The 24,512-nt window shown below is 31.4% G+C and overlaps 1 protein-coding gene across 1 annotated transcript in view; it reads right to left on the bottom strand.

Annotated features, from left to right (window-relative positions):
* The window catches only part of LOC139481252 (excitatory amino acid transporter 1-like), a 29,320-nt gene extending 5,909 nt beyond the window's left edge, over positions 1-23,411 (bottom strand). Inside the window, exons 1-12 of the mRNA XM_071264431.1 lie at positions 23,183-23,411; positions 20,095-20,303; positions 18,852-18,926; positions 17,619-17,741; positions 12,925-13,003; positions 9,326-9,368; positions 8,554-8,680; positions 7,958-8,084; positions 6,287-6,520; positions 5,212-5,406; positions 4,843-4,977; positions 1,008-4,652 (exon numbers count right to left, since the gene is read on the bottom strand). Of these exons, the coding sequence (XP_071120532.1) occupies positions 4,445-4,652; positions 4,843-4,977; positions 5,212-5,406; positions 6,287-6,520; positions 7,958-8,084; positions 8,554-8,680; positions 9,326-9,368; positions 12,925-13,003; positions 17,619-17,741; positions 18,852-18,926; positions 20,095-20,239 (1,491 nt within the window). The 5' untranslated portion in view covers positions 20,240-20,303; positions 23,183-23,411 and the 3' untranslated portion in view covers positions 1,008-4,444. The remainder of the gene's footprint in view (positions 1-1,007; positions 4,653-4,842; positions 4,978-5,211; positions 5,407-6,286; positions 6,521-7,957; positions 8,085-8,553; positions 8,681-9,325; positions 9,369-12,924; positions 13,004-17,618; positions 17,742-18,851; positions 18,927-20,094; positions 20,304-23,182) is intronic.
* Positions 23,412-24,512: the final 1,101 nt, after the last annotated feature.

Raw genomic sequence — 24,512 nt, 5'->3', positions numbered from 1 at the left:
TGTTGTCTGCTCTATGGTCGGGTTGTTGTCTCTTTGGCACATTCCCTATTTCCATTCTCAATTTTATGATGTGTTGGTTGACCTTTATGAAATATTTTTTTCAAAAATGTTGCATTATCGTAACTTGAATCCATTCTTTCAATTCTCAAATGTGACTTATTGCCAATTCTTTTCTTGTCTAAGAACCGAAATCGTAGAAACTGAGGTCATCTCCAGTTTTTGTTTGAGTTTGTGTTGCTAAGCCGTTAGTTTTCTGTGTTGTGATTTGTTAGCAGTCTTTTTTATCTTTGTTTTGTCTCTGTTTTTGCCCTGGCGTTGTCAGTTTTTTTCTTTGAATATCTCTTTCGTATCCTTTGTCTCTTTTTGAGTGATAGATTTAATTTTTTCAGGGCGTGAGCGTAATTGTAATTTAGAATTAACTTATCATACATATTTTATGCAAAAAGCTTTCCCTTTAAAATTGACAGCCATTTTTCACATATGAAAGTAAAATCACAAAATGTTGAACTCCAAAGAAAAAACAAAACAGAAAGTCCCAAATCGAAAGGCAAGATCAAAATCTCAGACACATCAAACGAATGGATACAAATTGTCATCTTGCCGACTTGGTACAGCAATTTTCTTATGTAGAAAATGGTAAATTGCACCTGGCTTTATAGCTAGATAGACCTCTCACTTATATTACAGTCGCATCAAATTCAACTATATTGACAACGATGTAAACAAAACAAACAGACATATAAAAGGGAAAAATAAAAAAAATAGGGGTAAATCAGTTAACATTGTGTTATAATCTTAATCACTATAAAACAATTAAATATGTAATTACAAAAAGGCATGTATCAAATTAACCACTGTTAAGTCTATAAAGACAATACATAATTTAAACTGTAAAAAAAGGAGAGTTGCAACAGTAATTTTAGTAGCTAAATGAAACATAACAGTTTTGGTAGTCAACTATATTCCCCATTCACAATTATCTATAGAAAAAAGGCATCTATGCTTACCAATATAACTGTTAAGGACCATAGAAAATATTCAAGCTTCATTGTCAACTGAATGTTTATTTATGTATATCAAACGTTATAGACTGGTGACCGTATTACATACTGATAAGAAAGCTAACAAGATAAGTATGAACCAAGTTCAGGTCAAGATCATCACGTTAAGTACAAATTTCAACAGAAAGAATTGAATTGGAGTCAACTGAAACTGCTATTTATTTTGAAGTTGTCTTTTGTTCTCACAGTCGCCCATCTAACTATCTGAGACAAATAAATACTTTTAATAAGTGAAATGTTTTTATAATGCAACAATTACAAGCCAACATTTTTTTACAATCGGATTCATATCGTCTTAAAAAGTAAAATAACAAAATATGCAAAATCCAAGATTAAAAAAATGGAAAGTCCCTTCTCTACGGAAGCCTTAAGGGGAAACTCAAAACATTAGAAAATATTTTTTTTTAATTCGAGATCACGATAAAACATTACCGTTTTACCGAGATTTCAATAAAAAATATATCGTTATCTCGAGAAAACGAAACTGTTATATCGAGATCTCGGATTATTTTATCGTTATCTCGGATTATTATAATTAAAATTAATATCAGAAAAAAAATGCAAAGCACTATCAATTTTTTTTAACTTAATTCTTTCATTTGTTTAGTTTCGGAGAATACACTAGTGGATTTCCCTAACTATTTTTAACAGAAATTCCTTGGTTCAATGTATGGACGACCTGACTACCAAAACATATATATATATATCAAACTACTCAACGTTACCTTTTTTTATTTTCACAGTACCTTTGCTGTTCTTCATGCCATATTTATAGATATAACATGTCCATTGTGCCGCAATGACCATTAGAGGGGTTACAGAAAACATACATGCAAAAATACGCGTGAAAATTATGAAAATAGCCAATTTTGAATAATGAAAGGAATAATTTGAATAATGGAATGGACTGCTGCGACCCTTCAGACCCTATACAGATATAAATTAGACCTAATTCGAAAACTTATTAATAGAGAAACAAAAGGAATATAGTCAATATGTCCTGCAACGCATATTAGAGAAGTAAACAAGGACATAAAAATAGAAACACGGGGGGACATTATAAAATAGCTTATTTTGAATAATGGAGTGAACTTCTGCGACCCGTCAGCCCATAATTAAGGAAAAATGTATAGACCATTTGAAAGCTTATTAATAGAGAAATAAAATGGTTATAAATAATATGTGCCGCAATGACCATTAGAGTGGGTTACGGAGGACCTAAATGCCTAAATACGCGTGAACGTTAAGAAATAGCCAATTTTGAATAATGGAAGGGATATTTTGAATAATGGAATGGACTGCTGCGATCCTTTAGCCCCTAATTACATACATACCTTATACCTCATTCGAAAGCTTATTTATAGAGAACAAAATACATATAGTCAATCTGTTCCGCAACGCATATTAGAGGATTGACATAGAACCTACATGTCGAAATACGCGTGAACATTAAGAAATAGATTATTTTGAATAATGGAATGGATATTTTGAAAAATGGAATGGACTGCTGCAATTCTTCAGCCCCTAATTACATGCATACCATTTATACTATATAGCTTATTTATAGAAAACAAAAGACATATAGTCAATATGTTCCGAAACGCTTATTAGAGGAGTAACACAGACCCTTCGATCCCTTTATACACTACTTGAAAGCTTATAGAAAGAGGGATACAATGGTATATTAGTAAGCTTTCGAATTAGGTATAATTTATATTTGGAATTAGGGGTTGAAGGGTCGCGACAGTCTATTCCAATATTGCAAATATCCATTCCATTATTCAAAATTGGCTATTTCTTAATATTCACGTGCATTTTGGCATTTAGGTCCTCGGTAACCTCCCTAATTGTCATTGCGGCACATACTATTTATATCATTTTGTTCCTCTTTTAATAAGCTTTCAAATGAAAACTTAATTTCTATACTTCTTTAAAGGAAGAGACTACTTTCATTGAGCTGCAACTCCTCTAAAACAATACGAAGTCAAAATTATTTGTGATATGGCGTATTTATTTAAATGTAGTGTTAGTACTTCTTTATTTATCTTTGAAACCATCTTTATTCCAAAGAAAACGCAAATTTTTAAGAAAATATCCCAATTCAGAAACCGTTAGCGCTCCGTGTTAAAACGTATTGTGCATTTTCAGTCGACGTTCTGCAGCGACATGTAAAAACTCTTTGTTTTAGCACTTGCCCAATATTGTATCGAACTTCGCGGGAATCTTGTAGTATAACTAACATTCATCAATATTGTCGATTAAAAATTGCACCACTCCATGCCCATTTGTGATCTACATAATTGATATTACCCATAATAAACCAGTTCCGGGTCGAATTCCATAACGAAAACAATGCCACAAATTTAGCAAAAAATTTAGTTGATGAGATCATTTCTTTATCTCTCTTGCCCAATTTCAGTTTTATTTTGGTTTCAGAGTTTCTGGTTAACGTAAATCCAACTTTGGACGCCCGAAATTTATAAATTGTTATTTCTATGCATCAGTATTGTAGACAAAAAGAAAATGATCTGATCGGGTTGGAAATGACAAACTTCATAGCCGCTTATTTTAATTCGATGTTCTTTATCTTCACCAAATATTAAAATAAGGAAACGAATTTCGTCTCTCTGGAAACTGTTGCGGATAGATAGTTTTACTCATTTATTTCCTTCTTTAAATAAATAAAATAAAATAAAATAACTGATCATCGCAATTATTTTTTATTCGACTTCAAGTACTGTTTCGTTGACATAATTTGTATATTTTTATATACATTTTAAGATTTTAAAGTGTAGATTGCCTATGTACAGACATGTAGTACACATATAAACAACTTGTACGTGTAATTGTAGTTCAATTTTAAAATTCAGTATGATACTTAATTCATGCTAATACAAACAATCTATATCGAACTTGATGTTTCCTTCCTGCTTTTTAAATATATCTTTAGTCTGTAGTGGGTGGGAGTAAAATATGACGATTATCAGATAATCTTTTGTATAAGTATTGGTCAGTCTGTTTAAACTCCGCCCACTGTAGCATATTGTGGATCAATTTTTTTAAAACATTTTTTGTTAAGTACAAATGTATAATGTTCAGTTTTGACACTTTATTCTTATTGATATATTAACACGATATCCTTTCTTAAAAAAGTTCATTTTCATATTAATAATCAACCAAAGATGCATATAACAAGCAGACTATTAGTAACAGCGTATCAAGTGAAATTGTTAAATTAAGGAAAAATGCATAAGCGATATTTTTCAAATACATTGAATACATTGAAATACAATGTACCCAGTATGCGTGTTGTTCCAAAACCTGTGCAGACTGAAGCTTATATTCCGTTCGATATGGCGAAAGAAAAAAATCCACGGTATATTTCAAAGGAGTTGATTAAATGTGTCCTCTTTAAAAAATTCTTCGTCGTCAACCATCTCAGCTATTTCAATTGTATTTTCTTTTTCATGAAGTGCCTGTAATGTTTCATCATTTTTGTTATCAGTTTTTAATGAAGATAAACACAGCCTCTGTGTAAACACTACACATGTCACTTGTACGCTGTAGTTTGTAATTGATCTCATCCTGTCTCTGAAACAAGAAAAGTATTTACAAAGTGAAAGCACTAATACATCAACAAGAACTTTAGAACATTTTTCATAAAAAAACCATTTTAATCAAACACATACATATCATACTATCCGGCATAAACAAAATTGGTACATATTTAAATATTCGAAGAGTGAGACACAATAAGGATAGCACGGAACAATATACTTACAGAAGCCATTCGAATGTATAAAGAAGTGCTGCCGCTTCTGGTGGAATATTTAAGGCAGTTAGTAGAATAATCACAGTAATCAAGCTAGCCCCTGTCACAGATGGTATGGCCAAGGACGAAAATGTCGTTAAAATGCTAAAACAAAATATTTGTTAGTAATCAGTTATTGTTTGGAGATTCAATACAAAATTCTCAAACTTTGTGGTCTTAATGTTCATGTGAAACATAGGATTTTCGTGTAAGTATAAAGTTATTCATATATATTAGGCGTTCGTCTTTTCAAAGTGTACATAAATGAATGGAATTTTATTTTCTAAAATGAATTTATCTTGTACGAATGTAACAAACTTTTACTTTTAAGAAACTTACATAACTAAAATGACAGAAGCTGCGTCTACTTCATGGCCAGTGATTTGCATGACAAACAAACAGGATATACTTATGTAAATACAGCTTCCACAACGTCCTATAGCAGCACATAATGGAATAATAAATCGAGTCACTCTACGGTCTAATTTGTTTGGTCCTTCTAATTGTCGTATACTTTCAGGAATAGTCAAAGCTCTGATACGAGAAATAGTAAGGTTATAATAAATGTTTGCTTCACATATTTGAACATCCAACAGTGCACCTGATGAAAAATACTTTAAATCAGATAATTTTTTAATGAAATGTTTCACATTTATCATCAATGTTTGATTTAAATACAATACGATTTCTACCATGTTGCATATTTACAAATAAAACACTGAATTAATAAAAATTCTTATTATGTCAATCAAAATGAGAAAACATATTATAAAGGAGTAATGTTAATATAAAACCCAACAGATGCAGCTTTATTCCACTCATAACGAGAAATACATCATTGATTGTGCAAAATGTTCGAACGAATTTCATGAGTATTGTTAGAGTTGTTAAGGTTATTAGAGTTTAGGTACTATAGATGCATTAGTTTTTACATTCTAGTTCCATGATGCAATATTTGTATTTTTAGGTATCTACTTTCGCGTCTTTTATACACATACTTGCTGTCATAGAACACTGACGCAGAATCAATTATATATCTATCAATGAATTAATATCAAACCCAAAGGTATTTCAGAAACTTATTTTGCTTAAATATTTGTATTACAGATTTCATTTAAAGTTGGCGATGAGATTTTTATAATATATGGAACTATATCTGCTTATACTGTAACAATGTGAGGATTATCTGCATCAGATAACCATGAAATCTGGATTAAAAGTATATTCAAGCTAGCTGAATGCTACTTTGAATAGCTTTTCTATTTCTTTATATTAACGGTTGGTGTAAAAACATCTAAGTGCTCAACACTCACTATGACCTGTATTATTTACAGTCTAACACTAGTAGTATTGTCTGACAATTACTATCGATCAAACGTGCTTAAATGTACTATCAATGGCGTTCAGTACTTACGTTATAGAGGTAGCAAACACTATTACAAAAGCATGAATCAGAGTGAAAAAAAATTTAAACGGATTCCTTTTCATCAATATAAAATATGTAATTGGAACTGCTACTATTCCGAAGAGTACATAACCAATCATTTGAGTTGCTATGTATAAACCGAGTCTACTGAAATCATCCTCCAAGTTCTTGGTTCCTCCAATAGTTTTACCGATCAGACTCGCTACACCAACTGGAGTAAACCTGGAATTAAATTTCCCTATACGAATAAAATAACTATCTGTAAACACCAATGAGGTATCAACCAGACTAATTATGCAACCAATGAAAAACCCGATAATTATGCAGAATTTAACATATAGGCTAAAACATGCAACCGCGTTCATCATATATTTTACGGATTTGGCTATACTTTTTGGACCTTTTGGATTATAGCTCTTCATCTTTTATGTAAGCTTTGGATTTCAAATATTTTGGCCACGAGCATCACTGAAGAGACATGTATTGTCGAAATGCGCATCTGGTGCAAGAAAATTAGTATCGTTAATTTTATTACTGACTTAATTCACTACATATTATTTTAGATCTATCATCAACATCATCCTTATTCTTTATTTGTTTTTTAATATTCGGTTATCTTCAGGTATAATATATATGATCTAGTCGTTGTATGAAAATATACAAATTGATATATTCAATTTACTGGTTCCTTTTTTGTTGCATTTGATGGAACATAGTTACATAAAGACTTATGTATTAAATATAAATGTACATTTATTAAAGTCATAAGAAACCTCAAATTAAAAAAAAATATACATATGTTTCTTTATAACTAAATGGATAGTTTTCATTATACAACTTATGTACATTTACTTTTATCTGAGGAAAATTCTTTAATTTGTCCACATTTAGAAGACGTTTACTTATTTTTAATTGCTTCCTTCTAGGAAGCAATTCGTCTACAAATTTTCCGTATGCATAGTGACCTGAACGTAACCCTCCTCGTAAAAGTCCGGTTATCGCAATACGCATGGATCTGTCATTAAAATAAACAAGTGTCTGATTGTACATGTTAAACACGTGCTCAATACCCATGCTTTTTGTTATTTGTTTACTATAAGGTTACAATCGGTAAACTTCGGCTTTAAAAACATGGCATTTAATGAGCAGCCATATTTGTTGAATCATAATAGACAGAGAGAAAAAAAATGACGATTATACAATACATTTGCGTAAAAAATGAGAAAATCGTGCACAGAGGACTAAGTTTATGATATATACATGCATTGGTTCAAGAATCAGATAAACATTATTTATCACCACTCACTCAAGTCATATGACTTTAAGCAAGTTGGTTACATTTTTTGTACGTAACTTTTCTTACATTACATTTTGAATTAAATTGTCTCTTACAGATATGTTTGATCAAATCGGTTACTTAGTATACGTAACTACTGGTGATTAAAAATGTGTTAAAATCAATAAACAGCAAAATTCGATCAACCCAACTTCTGTTTCAAAGTATTGATACGCATAAAGAAAGGGAACATTCATCACAATGACCTTTGAAACGTTTTTAATTTGAGCGTCGCTGGTGAATATTTTATAGATAAATTGCGCGTTTGGTGTTAAAAGCCTTGTGTCTATAATGAAGTTATTATCATTATTTTGAATCCTTACCAAATTAATTTTCCTAATATCACCAATATAATTTCAGTAGCTGAGTAGAAGAACTTGAAGAATGGTTGTCCAATTTCTTTTGTTGACGCCGTGGCAATGCCAAATATAGCACTGGCAATCAAAAGACCTAAATAAATAGTATAATATATTTTTTCATAATATAGCAAGAGCGTAAAAAAGTTGGTTTATATTTTTACACATAAAACATAAATGAAAAAGAAAATTAATTGCTGTATAAATTTATAATGTACCAATAAAAAACAATTGGAATTTTCTTTTATGTGACGTCTATGATATAAACAAGAAGATTGCGGCATGTTCCTATCGTAGATAAGTATTTAAGTGATTGCCATATTGTTTAATTCTACACTGACGCGTTAATGAAAAGTTTATCACTTCTGAAGGATGTTAAACTTAACACGTGAACATGGCTAGTAATCTAATGTAGGTATAGAATACAGTACTTCATAAATATGATTTCTGTGTTTACCGATTATTTCTTTAAAAAAAAATCAATTTATGTTCGTTAATATATATGTATACATTGTTCACATGTTATATAACAAATTGAACAAATCGTCTTGGCAGGACCATACCTAGAATATTTGTGCTAGCAGCGCTGGATATATGTTTTCCAGTCACCATAGTTTTTATTACTTCTACGATTGTCCCATTTATAGTTTCATTTGCTTTGTACATCTCTGTATCGTAGCTCGTTAGTGTCTGAAAAACAGCAATGAAATTTGTAGAAATCCTCTGAAGATGTCTTCCCTGGAACTAATTCAATTGAAACCCAGGCGTGTAAGTATGAAGTATGAAGACCTATTGGTGACCTTCTGCTGTTGTGTCTTTTTCTATGGTTGGGTTGTTGTCTCTTTGACACATTCCCCATTTCCATTCTCAATTTTATGACATTCTGTTTTTGCCACGGTTGTGTGTGTGTTGCTATGCATATAAAATTTAAGATGAGAACATTTTAATGAATACAGAATAATGAGGCCAAAAATCAGGTAAAATAATATGAAGGTGGCACATATAAAAAAAAAATCACGAGATAATACAAAACATTTTAAGGTATCGTCATTCCATAAATAATACCTATAAAACATCTTATTTATTTAACATATGTAGTGACCTTAAATTTTCACCATTATTAATCACATCAACAAATTTGTGAAATTTGTTTTTGACATTGAAATAATAAAGAAAAGTGACTCAAGCTCTCTCCAAGCGCTTATGTATAGTCCTTCCGCAACTTTGTTTCGAAAGATGAGAGACACTGTAACATTCGAAAATGAACGTTTATTGTTGCAACATCAAATCATAAATAATAGTCTTTCTGATCTTAGAACTCTGTAAATAACTTACCTTACGAAAAGTTGCAGATATCAAATTGTCGGGAAAAATATTTCTGTGAAACGAAAATTATATATTTGATAAATCGATCGATGTAAACGGATTGGATGAATAAAAATGTCCCCAGCAGCCGCTGTATGTAATAATAATATGAAAAATAAAGTCTGGAAAATTTACACAATATTTGCAATTTTTTTTATAAAATAAGATGTCGGGTAAACTTCATCAACCAAACAACACAAAAACGACCCAACATTTATTCATGCAGGAAAAATGTTCTTATAGTTGATTAAAGTTGTCTGGCATTCATGCAATAGTTCTTTTTGTATATGTTACAGAGACACAAGCCATTTATATTGTACCTTCAAGAAATAAACGAAGTCTTTTACTCGTTTTTAGTATAGAAGATATAGTTGTTGATAATGTTTAAAAAGGTGCGATCGTAAGAACATATTTCTTCCTTCAATTTTGATTAAAGTAAATGGAAATTTGCCATGGCAAAACCGTATAGTAGTACACCTTTACAACAATTACATCAACAACTACATTCACTGGGGTAAAGCTGATGACCGTAACTGCAAAAAAAATATAGGTCAGTATCTGTAATGTCTGTTACAGTGTTTCTATATCATTTTCTTTACAAAGGAGACATTGATACGATGTAAATTTACAAAAGATTCACACAGAAATCACAAATTACTACCAAAAAATGTTCAGGAAACGCGAAATTCAATTTGAAAAAATCGCTAAGATGTCCGTTAATCATTATCAAAATATTTTCAAGATGACCGTAACATATATATAACTCAAGGATGACCGTGATTGGTAAACAGATGACCGTAACTTGTATAAGATGACCGTAATTTTTAAAGATTGGCTGTAATTTATAAAGGATGATCGTAACTTTTAAACGGACGAACAAACAAACGGACGAACAAACGAACGGACGCACAGACCAGAAAACATGATGCCCATAAATGGAGCATAAGAAAACACTAATCAAACATATGAATATCCGGTAAACGAGCATGTGTGTATGGTTCCAGAGGAAGCAGATGAAAATCTTATTTTGTCTTTATATATGAATAACATTGCTGTATATACAAGTGGTCCGTGGTCCGTGGGTCCCTTTGTATTTACCGATCAGTGTATTTGAATGGGGACACATAGTTTGAACCCCCTTTACCCTGGGTTGGGACCCCCCTTTTTTTATGAAAATGGCTAAATCCGCCCCTGCCCCTTGTGATACGCTATACGCACAAGACTATTTTAAGGATCCATTTTGCTGGAGCTCGCCTTCACTAGTTTGGTCGTAGTATTATAAAAACAGGTTCTGTTAGTTTTACTTGCAAGACAAAATAGAAGACAAATCAAAGACGATATAATATCAATGGGTGTACATCCATTGGCATTTTTAAAATTACAAGGAATTCCAGAAATAAAAAAAAATCTTTTGGTTTTTCTTTGGAGGCTGTGCAGCACACTTTTTTTTTTTTTATTATACTTGTAAGGTGTCATTTAACCGCGCTTTTGTTGCATGTTTTCCCCACTTTTTCATGTCTTGTTGTATGTTCATGTTAAAAATTATACCCCGTACCGTAAAAAAAGATATATATGGTGAACTTTGTATTTAAAGCACGTCTTATTTTCTCCTACCTATAGGATAATACTCTCATATAAATACGTTTTATATCACCGTTAATCATTTGATACAAAAAAAGTAGTTATACAAATATATATTTCTTAGAATTGACGATCATCCTTTAAAAGTTACTGTCATCATTTAGAAATAACGTTCATCCTTTACAAATAACAGTCATCTTTTAACCAATTACGGTCACCTTTTGTTATGAATTGCTGATTCTGTTACGGTCATCTCGATTGTGATTTACTGTCATCTTAGCGATTTTTTTAAATCGAATTTCCTGTTTCATGCACATTTCTCGGAAGTCATTCGTGACTTCCGTGTGAATCTTTTATAAATTTACATCGTATCAATGTCTCCTTTGTAAAGAAAATGATATAGAAACACTGTAACAGACAATACAGATACTGACCTATTTTTTCATCCGACATCTTGGGATGACCGTGAATGCAGTTACGGTGATCAGCTTTACCCCAGTGACATTACTACCATCACTACCACTACAAATGCTGATATTATATAACAAATAACGAAATGATTTTCAATCAGGCCATTGTTCTACCTCTGTGAACGTGTTTTTGTAGGCATTGATAGGATTGAAATATTTATAGATGTTTTTCAGATGCTCTTTATATGTACATTCCTGTTGACATTTTAACTTTTGACATTTAAAAACAAAATTGTATGCCAATAATGTTAACTGGCAGTTTATGTTACAGTGTATCTAAAATGTACTTGCCATGGTAAATTTGTTGATATGAAAGTAAACCCCTAATGCAAAAAAAATTCATACTTCCGAAGCCCTTTTCTGGATTTACTAATATTTGAAAGCAAAGGATTATCAAAACTGAAACTGAGATCATATGATTTAAAAGGACAACTTTTTTTTAGCTAATTACTTCTATGGTCAACTTAACTTATACAATATAATAAAGGTAAAATGTTACATGAGTTAGTCGTGGTAACAACGTTCAACAAAACATTTCAATAGAAAAGTATTTTCATAAAGATACCAAAGTACTGAGTTACTGATCTATTTATGTCCTAGTGGTAGTAAAAAAATGAATAAATAGTGTCAATTTTACTGCATCAGATGAGCATTTCGACAATTGAACAGTACTTCACTTAAAAAGGAATTAAATCCGGGTTTTAAGGTGGTATGGGTGTCTTCCTCCATCTTGGATTGTAAAAAACAGAGAACTAAAGGTCCATATTTTCTATCAAGTTAGCAAAATGGGATGCAGGAATGCAGATATTTAATGTGATTTTCATTTAAAAGAACCAATTTATACGAATATAACTTACAAATATTCATATTATTGCAAATGTTGATTAGTTTTGGTTGTTTTTTATTTTTTTTTAAATTGGCATTTCAAGGGGAGGTTACTCTACAACAGTGCATTTTCTAAAGGATTCTACATGAAATTTTCCTATTTTTTATATTTTAGCCGGAAAAAACGTACGGTGACCCTATCTTTTCTTTTGATATTCTCAAAGCATTGTCTGAAAGCTATCTTTTCCTTAAGTATTTTACAATTTTATCATTTTGTTAAGTTTCTAATCACAAAATGGTGTTTTTTTCCTGTATAATCCATACAAAATGTGTTATTTTGTCACATCCTGTAGCTTGAGAAAATGCACGGTGACCTATCATTTTTATTATATTTTTCAACATATATCAATAGATACTACGTTTTGGCAAAGTATGAACAATTTCCATCATTTTTATTTTATACTCCCATACCACCTTAAGCGCTCAATCTGTAGTTCATTGTACAGTTTTGGTCATGTTATTAATTTTTCGTCTGGAATAGTGTCGTTTGTTCTGCTTTGAACATGTGGCTGTCGCTTGGTATCTTCTTGAGTTTTGCAACAATGTATTCGAACTCTAAGTTTTTGTGTAGGAATACATGTATTTAGTTTAATATCTACAATAAAAAGTAAGTCTAAATAGCGCCTTTGTTACCTGAGTAAATCAGCGAAAATGTCCTCCGTTTGTAGAGGAACTGTGTTGAATGCTTTGATATCTGTCTTAGCGATTTCACCTGTAATTAAAGCACAAAACACAATATTGAAGACTGTAAACTTTGGTTATGAAGCAAAGCAATGTATTGACCAATTTAAATAAACTAGAATCGGTGTTATCGATTTTTTAGTTTTTATTTTATCAATGATGCAAGTTTTAACATGTTACATATTTCTCAAACTGTAAACAAGATGACTCGGGGGAAAAGTGAAGCAAATGACAGAGGTTACAATTTACCCATATAACATGCTTTAGAAAGTCTTGAAGATATATCGTATTAAAACGGTAATAAGTACGCAATTCGTTGATTTTGAAAGTAGTTAAGTCACGGTGGGTATGGTTGTCCTGCGAGAGAACGTTCTGTGCTGGTGATTTGGTCCTGTCAGGTGCTGGTGGGTCCTGATTCTGTGCTGGTGGGTCCTGATTCTGTGCTGGTGGGTTTGTTTACATTGTATCAGAACGGCAATGAAACGACTGTTTTGTTGCTTAATTTTTCTCGGATGCGTCATAAGTACCATGCAAAGTATATTACAACAATATTATATTGCAAAAGTCGTGCTAATTCGTTAAACAGAATTGTCCTGACGCTGTGCTGGTGATAAGAAAAACGGTCCTGGTTCTGTGCTCCTATGTCCTGGTTCTGTGTCTTTATATTTTAGTTAAAAGTGGCATATATTCAAGATCATTGATGCTGTACTGTTATTGATTAATTAACTGTTGTCTGCTTTCTTGAAATTGACATTGTTGTGAATCTGTTTACTGTTATTATGAGAGAAAAAATCCCCAATTTTTTAATTTTTTTAAAAATTAACTGTAATCTTATTTATTGGCCTGTTAAATGAAACCCTTCTTGCCCCCTTTTAAGATAAGAAAATATGTTTACGATTTTCGGGATTACGATCATTTTATAAGATCACCAAAATACGTTGTAATTTATACAATACTTATATAAAGTAGATGATGTGGTATGTTTGTTGTCAATGGACAAATTTCCATAAGAAACCAAAGGAAGTATGTGTTAACAATCATACGTCATCGTACGACCTTCAACAGTAACCCATAAAATAAAAATGTAAAAGGTTTTGCATAAAAATGGAGAGCCAAAATATAGAACAAAGGACTTTCTGAGCGTTTGAATCATATGTCTTTAGCAGCTTAAAACACATTTGTTTGGGAACAATTTAGTGCTGACTATAAGAATGACAATAGTATTGCGGGTTTGTTTGTTTGTTTTTTTGGGGGGGGGGGGGGGGGGGATGGGGGATAAGTTAGAGCGAGGTTACAGTGAAAGTGTTAAGCTTGGAATAGTTTCCCATAAGATTTAAAAGTTGTATTTGAAAAGAAAAATGTATCTTATAGCTATTAAGAATCACTTGCTGTATCTGTAAGATTTTTTCAACATAATTTTATTGTCTTAACGGTTATCAGGTATTTTTCGATATAACACTAAAAAAAATCACTATTTTATGAAAGGACAGACTAGAATATGTCAGAGAATGAAGACGAGATAACCTTTGTACAGAGATTTTTGTTATGTTTAGCATGGGATCAACACAAGGGTACATTATCCTTAAAGATCTATTTAAAAGTATTTGAAACTACCGTTTGCTTTGTTAATTGTGCCTTCAATTAAAATATCTCGTAGCTTCATACTACCAATTGAGTATAAAACAAGTATATAAGTTTAAAAAAGAAATTCTTAGATTAAACACCTACATTTAACTTTAAAAGGTCATAACAGTTTAAAACAATACAAATCTACACACACACAAAACTGGCTTAATTTCAACTGGTTATCAACCCGAATCGCTACAAGATCATATATAAGCTCACCTTTGTCGAGGGGTTGTGTGAGGTTCATGTATTGTCTTGGCGTTCGAAATTACAAAAAGATCTTATCTGAAATTACTTGACCAAATGTTACTAAATGATTTTTCAAGAGTGAATCTAGGAAAAACAATATTCATCAACAAACATGAGCACTGTCTGTTAAAATGTATTCGAGTTTTAGTTACAGCCGATTCCATTGAGTATGTAGGCAAAGGTAATATCTTTAGTTAGCTTGCTTGTTAGCTAAACCGTGAAGTCATTGTTAGGTAAGGTATACTACCCTCCTTTCGAAGTAGCCTGGTCCTACAGACAGAAAGATGTGTCATTTGTCGGACTAGTCTACTCTTAAAGTAGAGTAGTTGACATAACCTAACAATGTATTTCCGTTCAGCAAGCAAGATAACCAAATATATTCCCTTTGTCTACACACTCATTGAAATCGGCTTTAATATTGCAAAAGTTCAAGCAATTAGGGCAAAACTTACCGAGTAAAATAAATCAAAAGGCCAATGTCTATCTACCTTGCACATTTCAGAAAATTCAGATCAGATAACGAAACTGGGTCCAGCAACATTTATAAGCAATTTAAGATTTTGACCCTCACAGTTTCCATTCACCACAAATATTCTCATTTTAAATACAAAAATACCATGCAGTTGCAGCCTTTTGTTTATCTATCAATATATGTATACGGATAAAGTTATGAAAGGCAGCAGGGTCACCAGGGTGAGGAGTCCATGTCATCTGAAATAAACGCTAAGCATAGATCTAGAAAGCGACAGATAATCATGACATTAAAAAAACTCTCTTCTTTTCGACTTTTTTTTCGAACAAATTGACACATAAAATGAATTATATAGTATTGTGGAATTTTGAACTTGTGTTCAATTCATTGGTTACACCTTTTACTAGGATAACAATCTTGTCAAGTATGAGCTGGGAAAAATATTTCAGAAAAAAAGATGGAAATGTCAAAGTTTCCGTGCGTCAGGTGCAACAGCATACGAACAGCTAACATGCCTCGTCAGGGTGGAAGCTAAAAAGTCCACGAAAATTTGATTTAAAACCTTTATTCGTTACAACAAAGTTATTGAGATTTTGTTGAGAATTTAACCATCTACGACAACAAGATTTTTTTTTTAGAATTAACAGCTCTTCTATAAATATATGCAAAGCAAACCATTGATCAAATTGCTTGCTATGATTGTTTGGATGTTTGTAAACGACAGGTAAGTAGTCTGTTTACTATATACTAGAATTTGTTTGGACAATAAACATTAACTTCAATTCCTGTCAGTTTGTATTTGTTCCAGTATGTATTGAAACTCCACCTACCTAATGTTTGAAAACATCCAAGCAAACATAGCAAGCAAGTCAATCAAAGTTTTTTTGCATGCTTTTATAGAAGAGCTGTACTATATAATGCAAAGAAGCGTTTAAGTCTTTCGCCAAAAAATACTATCAATTTCTTTTTGTCCTATGTAAACTTCCGTACCATTTCCTTCCATTCAATATCATTAAATTGAACTGTAAAATATTTCTTGGTACCTACCTAATTCCTTTATAAGTCTTATGTAAACATAATTATGACAATAACTGTTGTGAGTACAAGATTCACTGCACACTTTTAAAGTTCTGCTTCATCAAACATTAAAATGCGAACTTAAGTCTTGAGAATTTTTTAATCGACACGATTGGAATTTTTGTATATGAGAACATGGTTTATCTATTAGTTGAAAATGCGGCTTTGAACTAGCTTTCAGTACCTGCGAGCATTCGTTGTTCAATAATGTGTCTTTGTGTTATTATTTTATGTGATAAATTGTTGTGTTGGTACACCACTGTAACAATGAAGGAGGAAAATGAGGAGGGTTGGTTGGGTGGAAGTGGGGAGGGGTATGCGGAGCGCTAACAAACATGTCTATGCGGCATGGGCTTTGATAATTGTTGAAGCATCAATGTAAGGGGCATTTGATATCTTAATAAAACTATTCTTATTTTAGATACTATATATTGTTATCTGATATTGGACAAAAGATGTTGCCCTTTTATGTAATTATGTAATACAAGTTACGATCATTTGAAAACACATATTAAACAGTCAAATGGATGCACAAGAGCTAAAATAGGAGTCATAGATCATTATATTGACAACAATTATCTGCCCAATTTTATTGATTTTGTAACATTTGTTTCAAATATGATCAACTTCTTATCCAAAATCACCAGCACCGTATCAGGACCCACCAGCACAATGACAGGACCCACCAGCACAGTATCAGGACATGAATAAATTGAGAAAATGCTAAATTTTAATAAATTGCAATGTTTTTTCACAAAATAGTTTTGTCGTGTGGATTGCGGTATAGAAAGCGGACTCTATGAGCATTTTTGTTTTATTTTTTCAGTTCTAGATTTTCTGAAAATGAGCATTTTTGTGTTACGCTTACTGAAACAGTTTAGAGGGTCAAGTTTTTATTGGTTTACATATGAACCCATAAGAAACAAAATTGAAAAATCTCAACTGTTTTCTTCCATTTTTTATGAGTGAAAACGTCAAAAATCATCATTTTCGTCTTTGTTTACATTTTTTCATTGATCACCAGCACCCGTCAGGACCGAATCACCAGCACAGAACGTTCTCTCGCAGGACAACCATACCCACCGTGTAAGTAGTTTTAATTTTGTTCTTTGTGAATCACTAAGTGTGCAAATTATTCAGCTGTGAAATCGCGAATATTTGTTTGTTAATAGACTAAATCATTTGCGTGAAGTATTAAATGATCATGATATGAATATCTTACCGGGTCGGATGATCAAGCAAAGTAAACTGCCAACTAAGCATCCTAGGAAATTCGTAATCATAATATAACCAAAACTAACTAAGCCAATTTTTCCATTTGATTTAGCGTCTAGGGTAGCTGTTCCTGTTTAATCAAATAACACACAATTATAAATGAATTTAATTTAACATGAGTTCCTAATGTTCTACATTCTTTTTATATTCATGTCAAGTTAAGAGTCTGAAATTTGTGGTGGATTGTTGCTGCATATCATATTTATTTTTCGTTTATTCAAGGAGATTGTATGACCCTTGGTTTATTATTTTGCTCTTAAATCATACTGTGAGGTTATTTGTTTTGAATGTTTTAGTATTTTTCATGTCAGGGCCTGTAATTGGTTGCGGTATAGACTTTGGTTCATTGATAAGACTGTACCTGTGATCATTTGTTGTTAACATCTACGTCTTATGGTCTGCTATGGAAAGTTTTCTCATTAGCAGACATACCCTGGCTATTGTTTTCAATTGAACCATGAATGAAACAACCATTTACTAGCCAATGATTTAGTATATGCCTGTACAGTAATGTAGCTATTATGATATCAGTTTGATGGCAGTCAACATACGTAACTAAAAGAATGTGGCAAGTTGAAAGTTTTTACATTAACAGTAAAAAAATAACTGCAAGTGTAAGTTTCCAAAGGCTATTCAATGATGTGCTAGTCAAAAGATTTACAGTACAAAAGCTAATAAAAGCATTGAAACTGTTTTCCCCAAATCAGACAAATTTTAATGCAAAGCCATGACAATACTAGTAAACAGAACCATACACATGGGAGTAGTTCATAGTCATGATGCAATTATCCACTCTTTTAGTTCTTTCAACATACACGTTATTGATATTTTAGCATAGATAGGTAAGTATGTCATTCATTTATTCTAAGTTCAATGTAATTAAAAAAATATAATTCTATGTTATAATTCTTTCTAGTAACAAGTCATTATTTTCAGATGTAAGTAGAATTGTTTAACATATGCATAACATATAATTATATGACCCAAGTTTTAGATAGTTATGTTAATACTTAGGAAGACAAACACTATAAAATATGATAGGAACAAATCCCATCTAAAATAATCAAAAAACTTATCCTCACTGTATGTTCATGAAAAAACTTTTCAAAGACTGATTTTTCCCTTCAATTTCATTTAAAAAAAATGTCCAACTATTATCACCACAATTTAACCTAATTACCTGTTATAACTGAAGCTACTGTCAAGGGAACTATCAACATTTTCAGCATGTTTAGAAAAATTTCTCCTAGGATACCTACAACACAAACCCTAACTTTATTAATAATTTGCTATACACTTCGTAACTATATATGTTAAGTATATTTAACGAGCAAACATTTATACATTCTCATATCATGTTTTTAACATAAATATTAAAATATACTACTTTATTTTTCTTAATACCAAATTCTCTTCTTCAAATTTATTTTCAACCTACGGACAAGAACGGGAAACCAAATAAAACCAAAAATAAATATCATTGTTTGATTTGGTTTTGTTATATTATTTTCTACTGGAAGAAAAGCAATACGCTGATAACTGGAAAATGAAAATATTGTGAGGGAGCCCACAAGTTCCTACATCCACTCTGCGTTACAAAAATAAGGCTTCGTCACTCATTTAAAATTGACCCTACCCAGAAATATGAAATAGAATTAAAAGAATTAAAGTGATATAGACAAACAAATATGTGAAATATCACGACGTAAACAAGATTCTGTAAAAGTATCGTTATACAGTCAATAGTTTCCATTGATTGACTACCGACAATTGAAGATTTGCCAGATGCCATGTAATAATCATATATTATCACCTATAAATGCAGATCTTATTAGATCAAGTTTTTGTCGTTACCAATTTCCGTGTTGGCTAATCTAGCTCAGATTAGGAGGATTATATCTGATTAGCATATAATTCATAAATAAACTTTGTATCCTATTTTCTGCTGTTCTAAAAAGAGCAATAAGTTTTGATTAAATCTGAAAAGCGTTATTATCTCTTCAAGATTCAGTAACACTTTCAGAAGACGGTTTGCGTGTACTTATGGATTTGAAATCAAATCTTAATCACATTTATAATTTTGTCAACAAATTGATCACTGCTTTTGTATGACGATACAAATCACTGTACTGTCTTGTCTTTTCTATTTTTATTGCCCAAATCTGCTCCGTTTGCTGATAAATGATAACACCTCTATGTAAAAATTACAAAAATACAAGACGCAGTGCTAATTCAAAACGGGAATTCCCTAATCAAATGGCAAAATTAAAAGCTCAAACACATTAAACAAATAGATAACAACAGTTACTGTTAATAACTATTTTTTGTTTGTTTTAAAGCTTGAGGTTTGTTCAGAATCAATAAAAACTGAAACAAATGGCATTGATAAAAAAATGTTACCAGAGTTTCGTTAATTTACTTACCAACCCACATGAGTGTGCTGTCCGTTGGGTTTGTATTCCGAACAACCACACCTATAATAAATCCACCTGCAGCTCCCACTAAGGTCAAAAGTACCAACAAGTTTGCTATTAAAATCTCCAAGCATTTTTCTTTTCCTACTGCCATGTTGCAATACAATGACACTCAAAGATTTAGGCACTCCTACTTGTTTTTCATCGAAAAATATGAACTTTTGAAATAATGAGATACAAGTAAATATACATCTTTTTAATAAGTGCTTGATTCAAAGTGTGCAGGTAAGCGTAGGCTTTTCATTAATAATAAATCTTTACATATCAATGGTAACAATCTATTTAAACTGAATACGCATTATGAATACGCTATGGTACATTTATTACTTTGATGAAATAAAAAAAAAAGATGTGGGTATCCGTATATGAAATAGAACATTATAATTATATCACCATTTTATATGTTTTTTACGCACTAAATAGTAACTCTGGCATACTTAAAAAAAATAATCAACATGAAAATACAAAATTTATTGGTATTTTAGTCCGTCTATCTAACTAATGATCAACAATGAATTATTAGAAATCCGATTTTTCAAATAACTTTGCCGGTTATGTTGTGTTTGTTACGTATATATTTTGGGTGAAAATTTTTGAAATAACCAAAATTGCCTTTAAAATATGAATTTGATAAGAAAATAACTCAAACCAATTGCCCAATTATTTAACTGGTTACAGTGTATTAAATTTCATTATATATGAAAAAACACATTGCCTTGAATCGTTTCTGCTGTTCACTAATATATCAGTTTTAGTTTGTAACCCGAATTTGTTTTTTTTCTCAATCGATTTATGAATTTCGAACAGCGGTATACTACTGTGGCCTTCATATATGTTAGGCACTGGGATATAACTGCTAGCTTATATGAATGCACAGTCTCATCTGATTTGTAAATACAATTAATCAGAGGATAGAAATTAGATTTAGAAACCAACATATGATATTCTCATATATCCACAGCAATTCATAAATAGCAAAAACATTATATAGGTAAACTTGTCTTTTGTTGAAACATGCTAGTTATCTCATGTTTTTTGGAGTGGTTGACGATATTTGATTGTCTTTGATATATGTTAGTCAACAAAAGAAACGATACACGATTTGTTTTCGAATTCAAGATGAAGTTTTCATTATATACGATTGATACGGTGCTTTTTGTCCGCAATTCGCTTTTTGTCCGTTTTTGCTTTTTGTCCGATTATTTTGCTTTTTGTCCGAAACTTTTGCTTTTTGTCCGTTGCTTTTTGTCCGTTTTGCTTTTTGTCCGATTATTTTGCTTTTTGTCCGACACTTTTGCTTTTTGTCCGTTGCTTTTTGTCTTTTTTGCTTTTTGTCCGACACTTTTGGTTTTTTGGCCAATGAATCTAATGGCGAATGGTCACTATGTCTAATGGCAAATGGTCACTATGTCGCTAATAGCAAATGGTCCCTATGTCCAATGGCAAATGGCCCGTGAATCTGATGGCAAATGGTCACCATGTCTAATGGCGAATTGCCAGTGAATCTAATGGCAAATGGTCACTTTGTCTAATGGTCAGTGAATCTAATGGCAAATAGTCACCATGTCTAATGGCAATTGGTCAGTAAATCTAATGGCAAATGATCACTATGTCGGATGGCAAATTGTCAGTGAATCTAATGGCAAATGGCCACTATGTCTAATGGCAAATGGTCAGTGGACCTAATGATAAATGATCACTATGTCTAATGGCAATTGGTCACCAAGTCTTGTGGCAAATGGTCAGTGAACCTAATGGCAAATGGTCAGTGGATCTAATGGCGAATGGTCACTGTGTCTAATGGCAAATGGTCACTATGTCCAATGGCAAATGGCCAGTGAATCTAATGGCAAATGGTTACCATGTCTACTTAGATTCACTGGTCATTTGCAATTAGACTTTGTGACCATTTGTTATTAGATCCACTGACCATTTGCCATTAGACAAAGTGACCACTTGCCACAAGACTTCGTGACCAATTGCCATTAGACTTCGTCAAGTCTGTAGGGCGGAAAAAAGTAGAAGTTATTGTTATTTGTTTTCTTCACTGAAATGCACTACTTTTAATACTAATCCGTAAATGGGATAAAGTGTTCGGTATATTTTTTAAAAATAGAGTATGCATGTTCCATCAAAGAAAGATGAATGTAGTCCGTACTCGGAGTAGTTTTTTGTACTCTAAACACAGCAATTTTTGTCCATTTGTTATAATGACCCTAAACTCGCAAAAAGCATTTAATATAAACACGAAAGCAATGCGCATATATGGAATCATATATGATTGTTTGCTTTGTCTATATGCCATTTTGTTTTGAAAAAAATCCGACACATTGATTAACAACACATATATTATTCCATGTAACCCCTTTAAAAGTTTTAAGTAGTGTGTGTTGATGTGTAAAAGATAAAAGAAAATTGATTTCCGAAAATAAAATGATAATTGTGAACAATTTTAACATATTTTGACAAAAATATACAGTCAGTAGGAAAAGAAAAATATGAATAGAAAGTTACAGTTTTGTTTGTAATAGCAACATGATACACTTTGTTTTGCACATAACATTATATCCTCTGTAAGCTGAGAGCTGGACTTCAATGTTTATCATATTTCTCTAAAAACCCTGCGTAAATTATGTATTATTTTTTTAAAACTTGATATGTATGAAACATATTCTGCTAGTCTGTAAACCAATATTTTTTTACTGGAACAACGACCCCAACACTTACCCCTTTTTCCAACAAAAATAAAACTATAAAAAAATAAAAGTAAAGAATAAAAACAAATAATAATAATAATAACTCAGCAAATATCGATCTATGCAATAGTACATAACCGATGTTTAAATTTTATACATCCTCTATTCTAATTTGACCTTTATTTTAAGAATAATTTTGATTTTATAATTATATGATCATTGAGTGCAAAGGCACAAATTTTCAAAAGTATTTAATTTTAAAAAGGACGTAAAACTAACAAACCTTTCGGATATCTACATACAGATAATATTTACATAACATCTTTAAAATTTCAACTTACCAACTACTGTCTGTAGGACTGTCACAAGCAAGAAAATGAAATCTCCCAGTCGTGCATCATAAACCCGCGTGTGGACACGTACATTGATTAGATATATTGACGAATTCGGGAACGTATTTGTCAATCGGAGTCAATTTAATATTATCTTTCCAATTTGAAAAAAAAGGTTTTAAAAGAATTGGCGAAACAGGTTGTGTTGTTTACGCACAAGATATATTAAAAAATTGACAATAATTACACTTAAAGATTGATGATTGTATCAAAATAAAAAAAAAATAAAAAACTTGTATGTATATTTTTTTGATATGTTATACATAATCATCAGTAAATTAAATGAAGTAACATGAGTTGTTGATTGTATCTTCTTATAGGGTATAGCTAGGCTATCCATATTAAAATGATACTATTATTGTCCATCCGTAAATATTTATTTAAACATTGTAATTACATGTCTAATATACCTTCTCATACATCTGAAATTATCATTATTTCCGAATATTGCATCTCCTTGTTTTGGCTACGTAACACATGTTTTAATTGTACTAAATACAATCATATTTCACCGATGTGATAACTTACACCGACGCATGTTGAATTTGAATAGTGTATTGCTTCTTTTTATTCGAAAAATAATTTTTGGAAGTTACACATGTAGAATAAGGCAAAATGAAAATTTTTAATAAGTTTAAGCTTGAGAATATTGTTTGAAATTGAAAAATTCCATGCAGTTTTCCAAAAATAAAAATTTGTTTTATTCATCTTTATAATCTGTGTGAGTTGTGCTGTATATATTTAAGTCTTTGTAAACGTCAGGCAATTTAGAAGAATTTCAAATTTGACCGAAAAAAACCCAAACCAACTTAATCATCCAATTTGAAGTAACGTTCATCTTGAGGTAGGAATGGTAGCTTTTTCGTTTCTGTGTGTCTGGTAATTCGAGTAATCTCCAGATAATTTTTGGTTAGAATGATAGCAAATTACGGAGTTAGTTCCCCTCAATTGGTAATTTCTAGTGCATTTCAACCAAATATATCTTGAATTACCAGAACAGGAAAAGGAAATGAATGTTATATTTGTGCACTATTATACATTGTATTATTATTTATTCATTTTTTTTTCTCGTCTTGAATAAGTACGATGTATTTTAAAAATACCGCTAGTCGGCATTTCATTTTTGAAATAGAATGCAGTATGTTTTTATGGAAATTAGAAAGCCAAGCTCCAATGTATTACGCTAGAATATATTCATGACTAGAATTTCAGTTGATTGATCTTTTACTGCTGCTGATTTTGTTTCCCTTTTTTTCTTTTGTTATTGTTGATAGTTTCT

Source organism: Mytilus edulis, chromosome 7 (genome assembly GCF_963676685.1).
Source record: "Mytilus edulis chromosome 7, xbMytEdul2.2, whole genome shotgun sequence".
Lineage (NCBI taxonomy): Eukaryota > Metazoa > Mollusca > Bivalvia > Mytilida > Mytilidae > Mytilus > Mytilus edulis.
The sequence above is the reverse complement of the archived record's forward strand: the minus strand, read 5'-3'. Positions and strand labels throughout refer to the sequence as shown.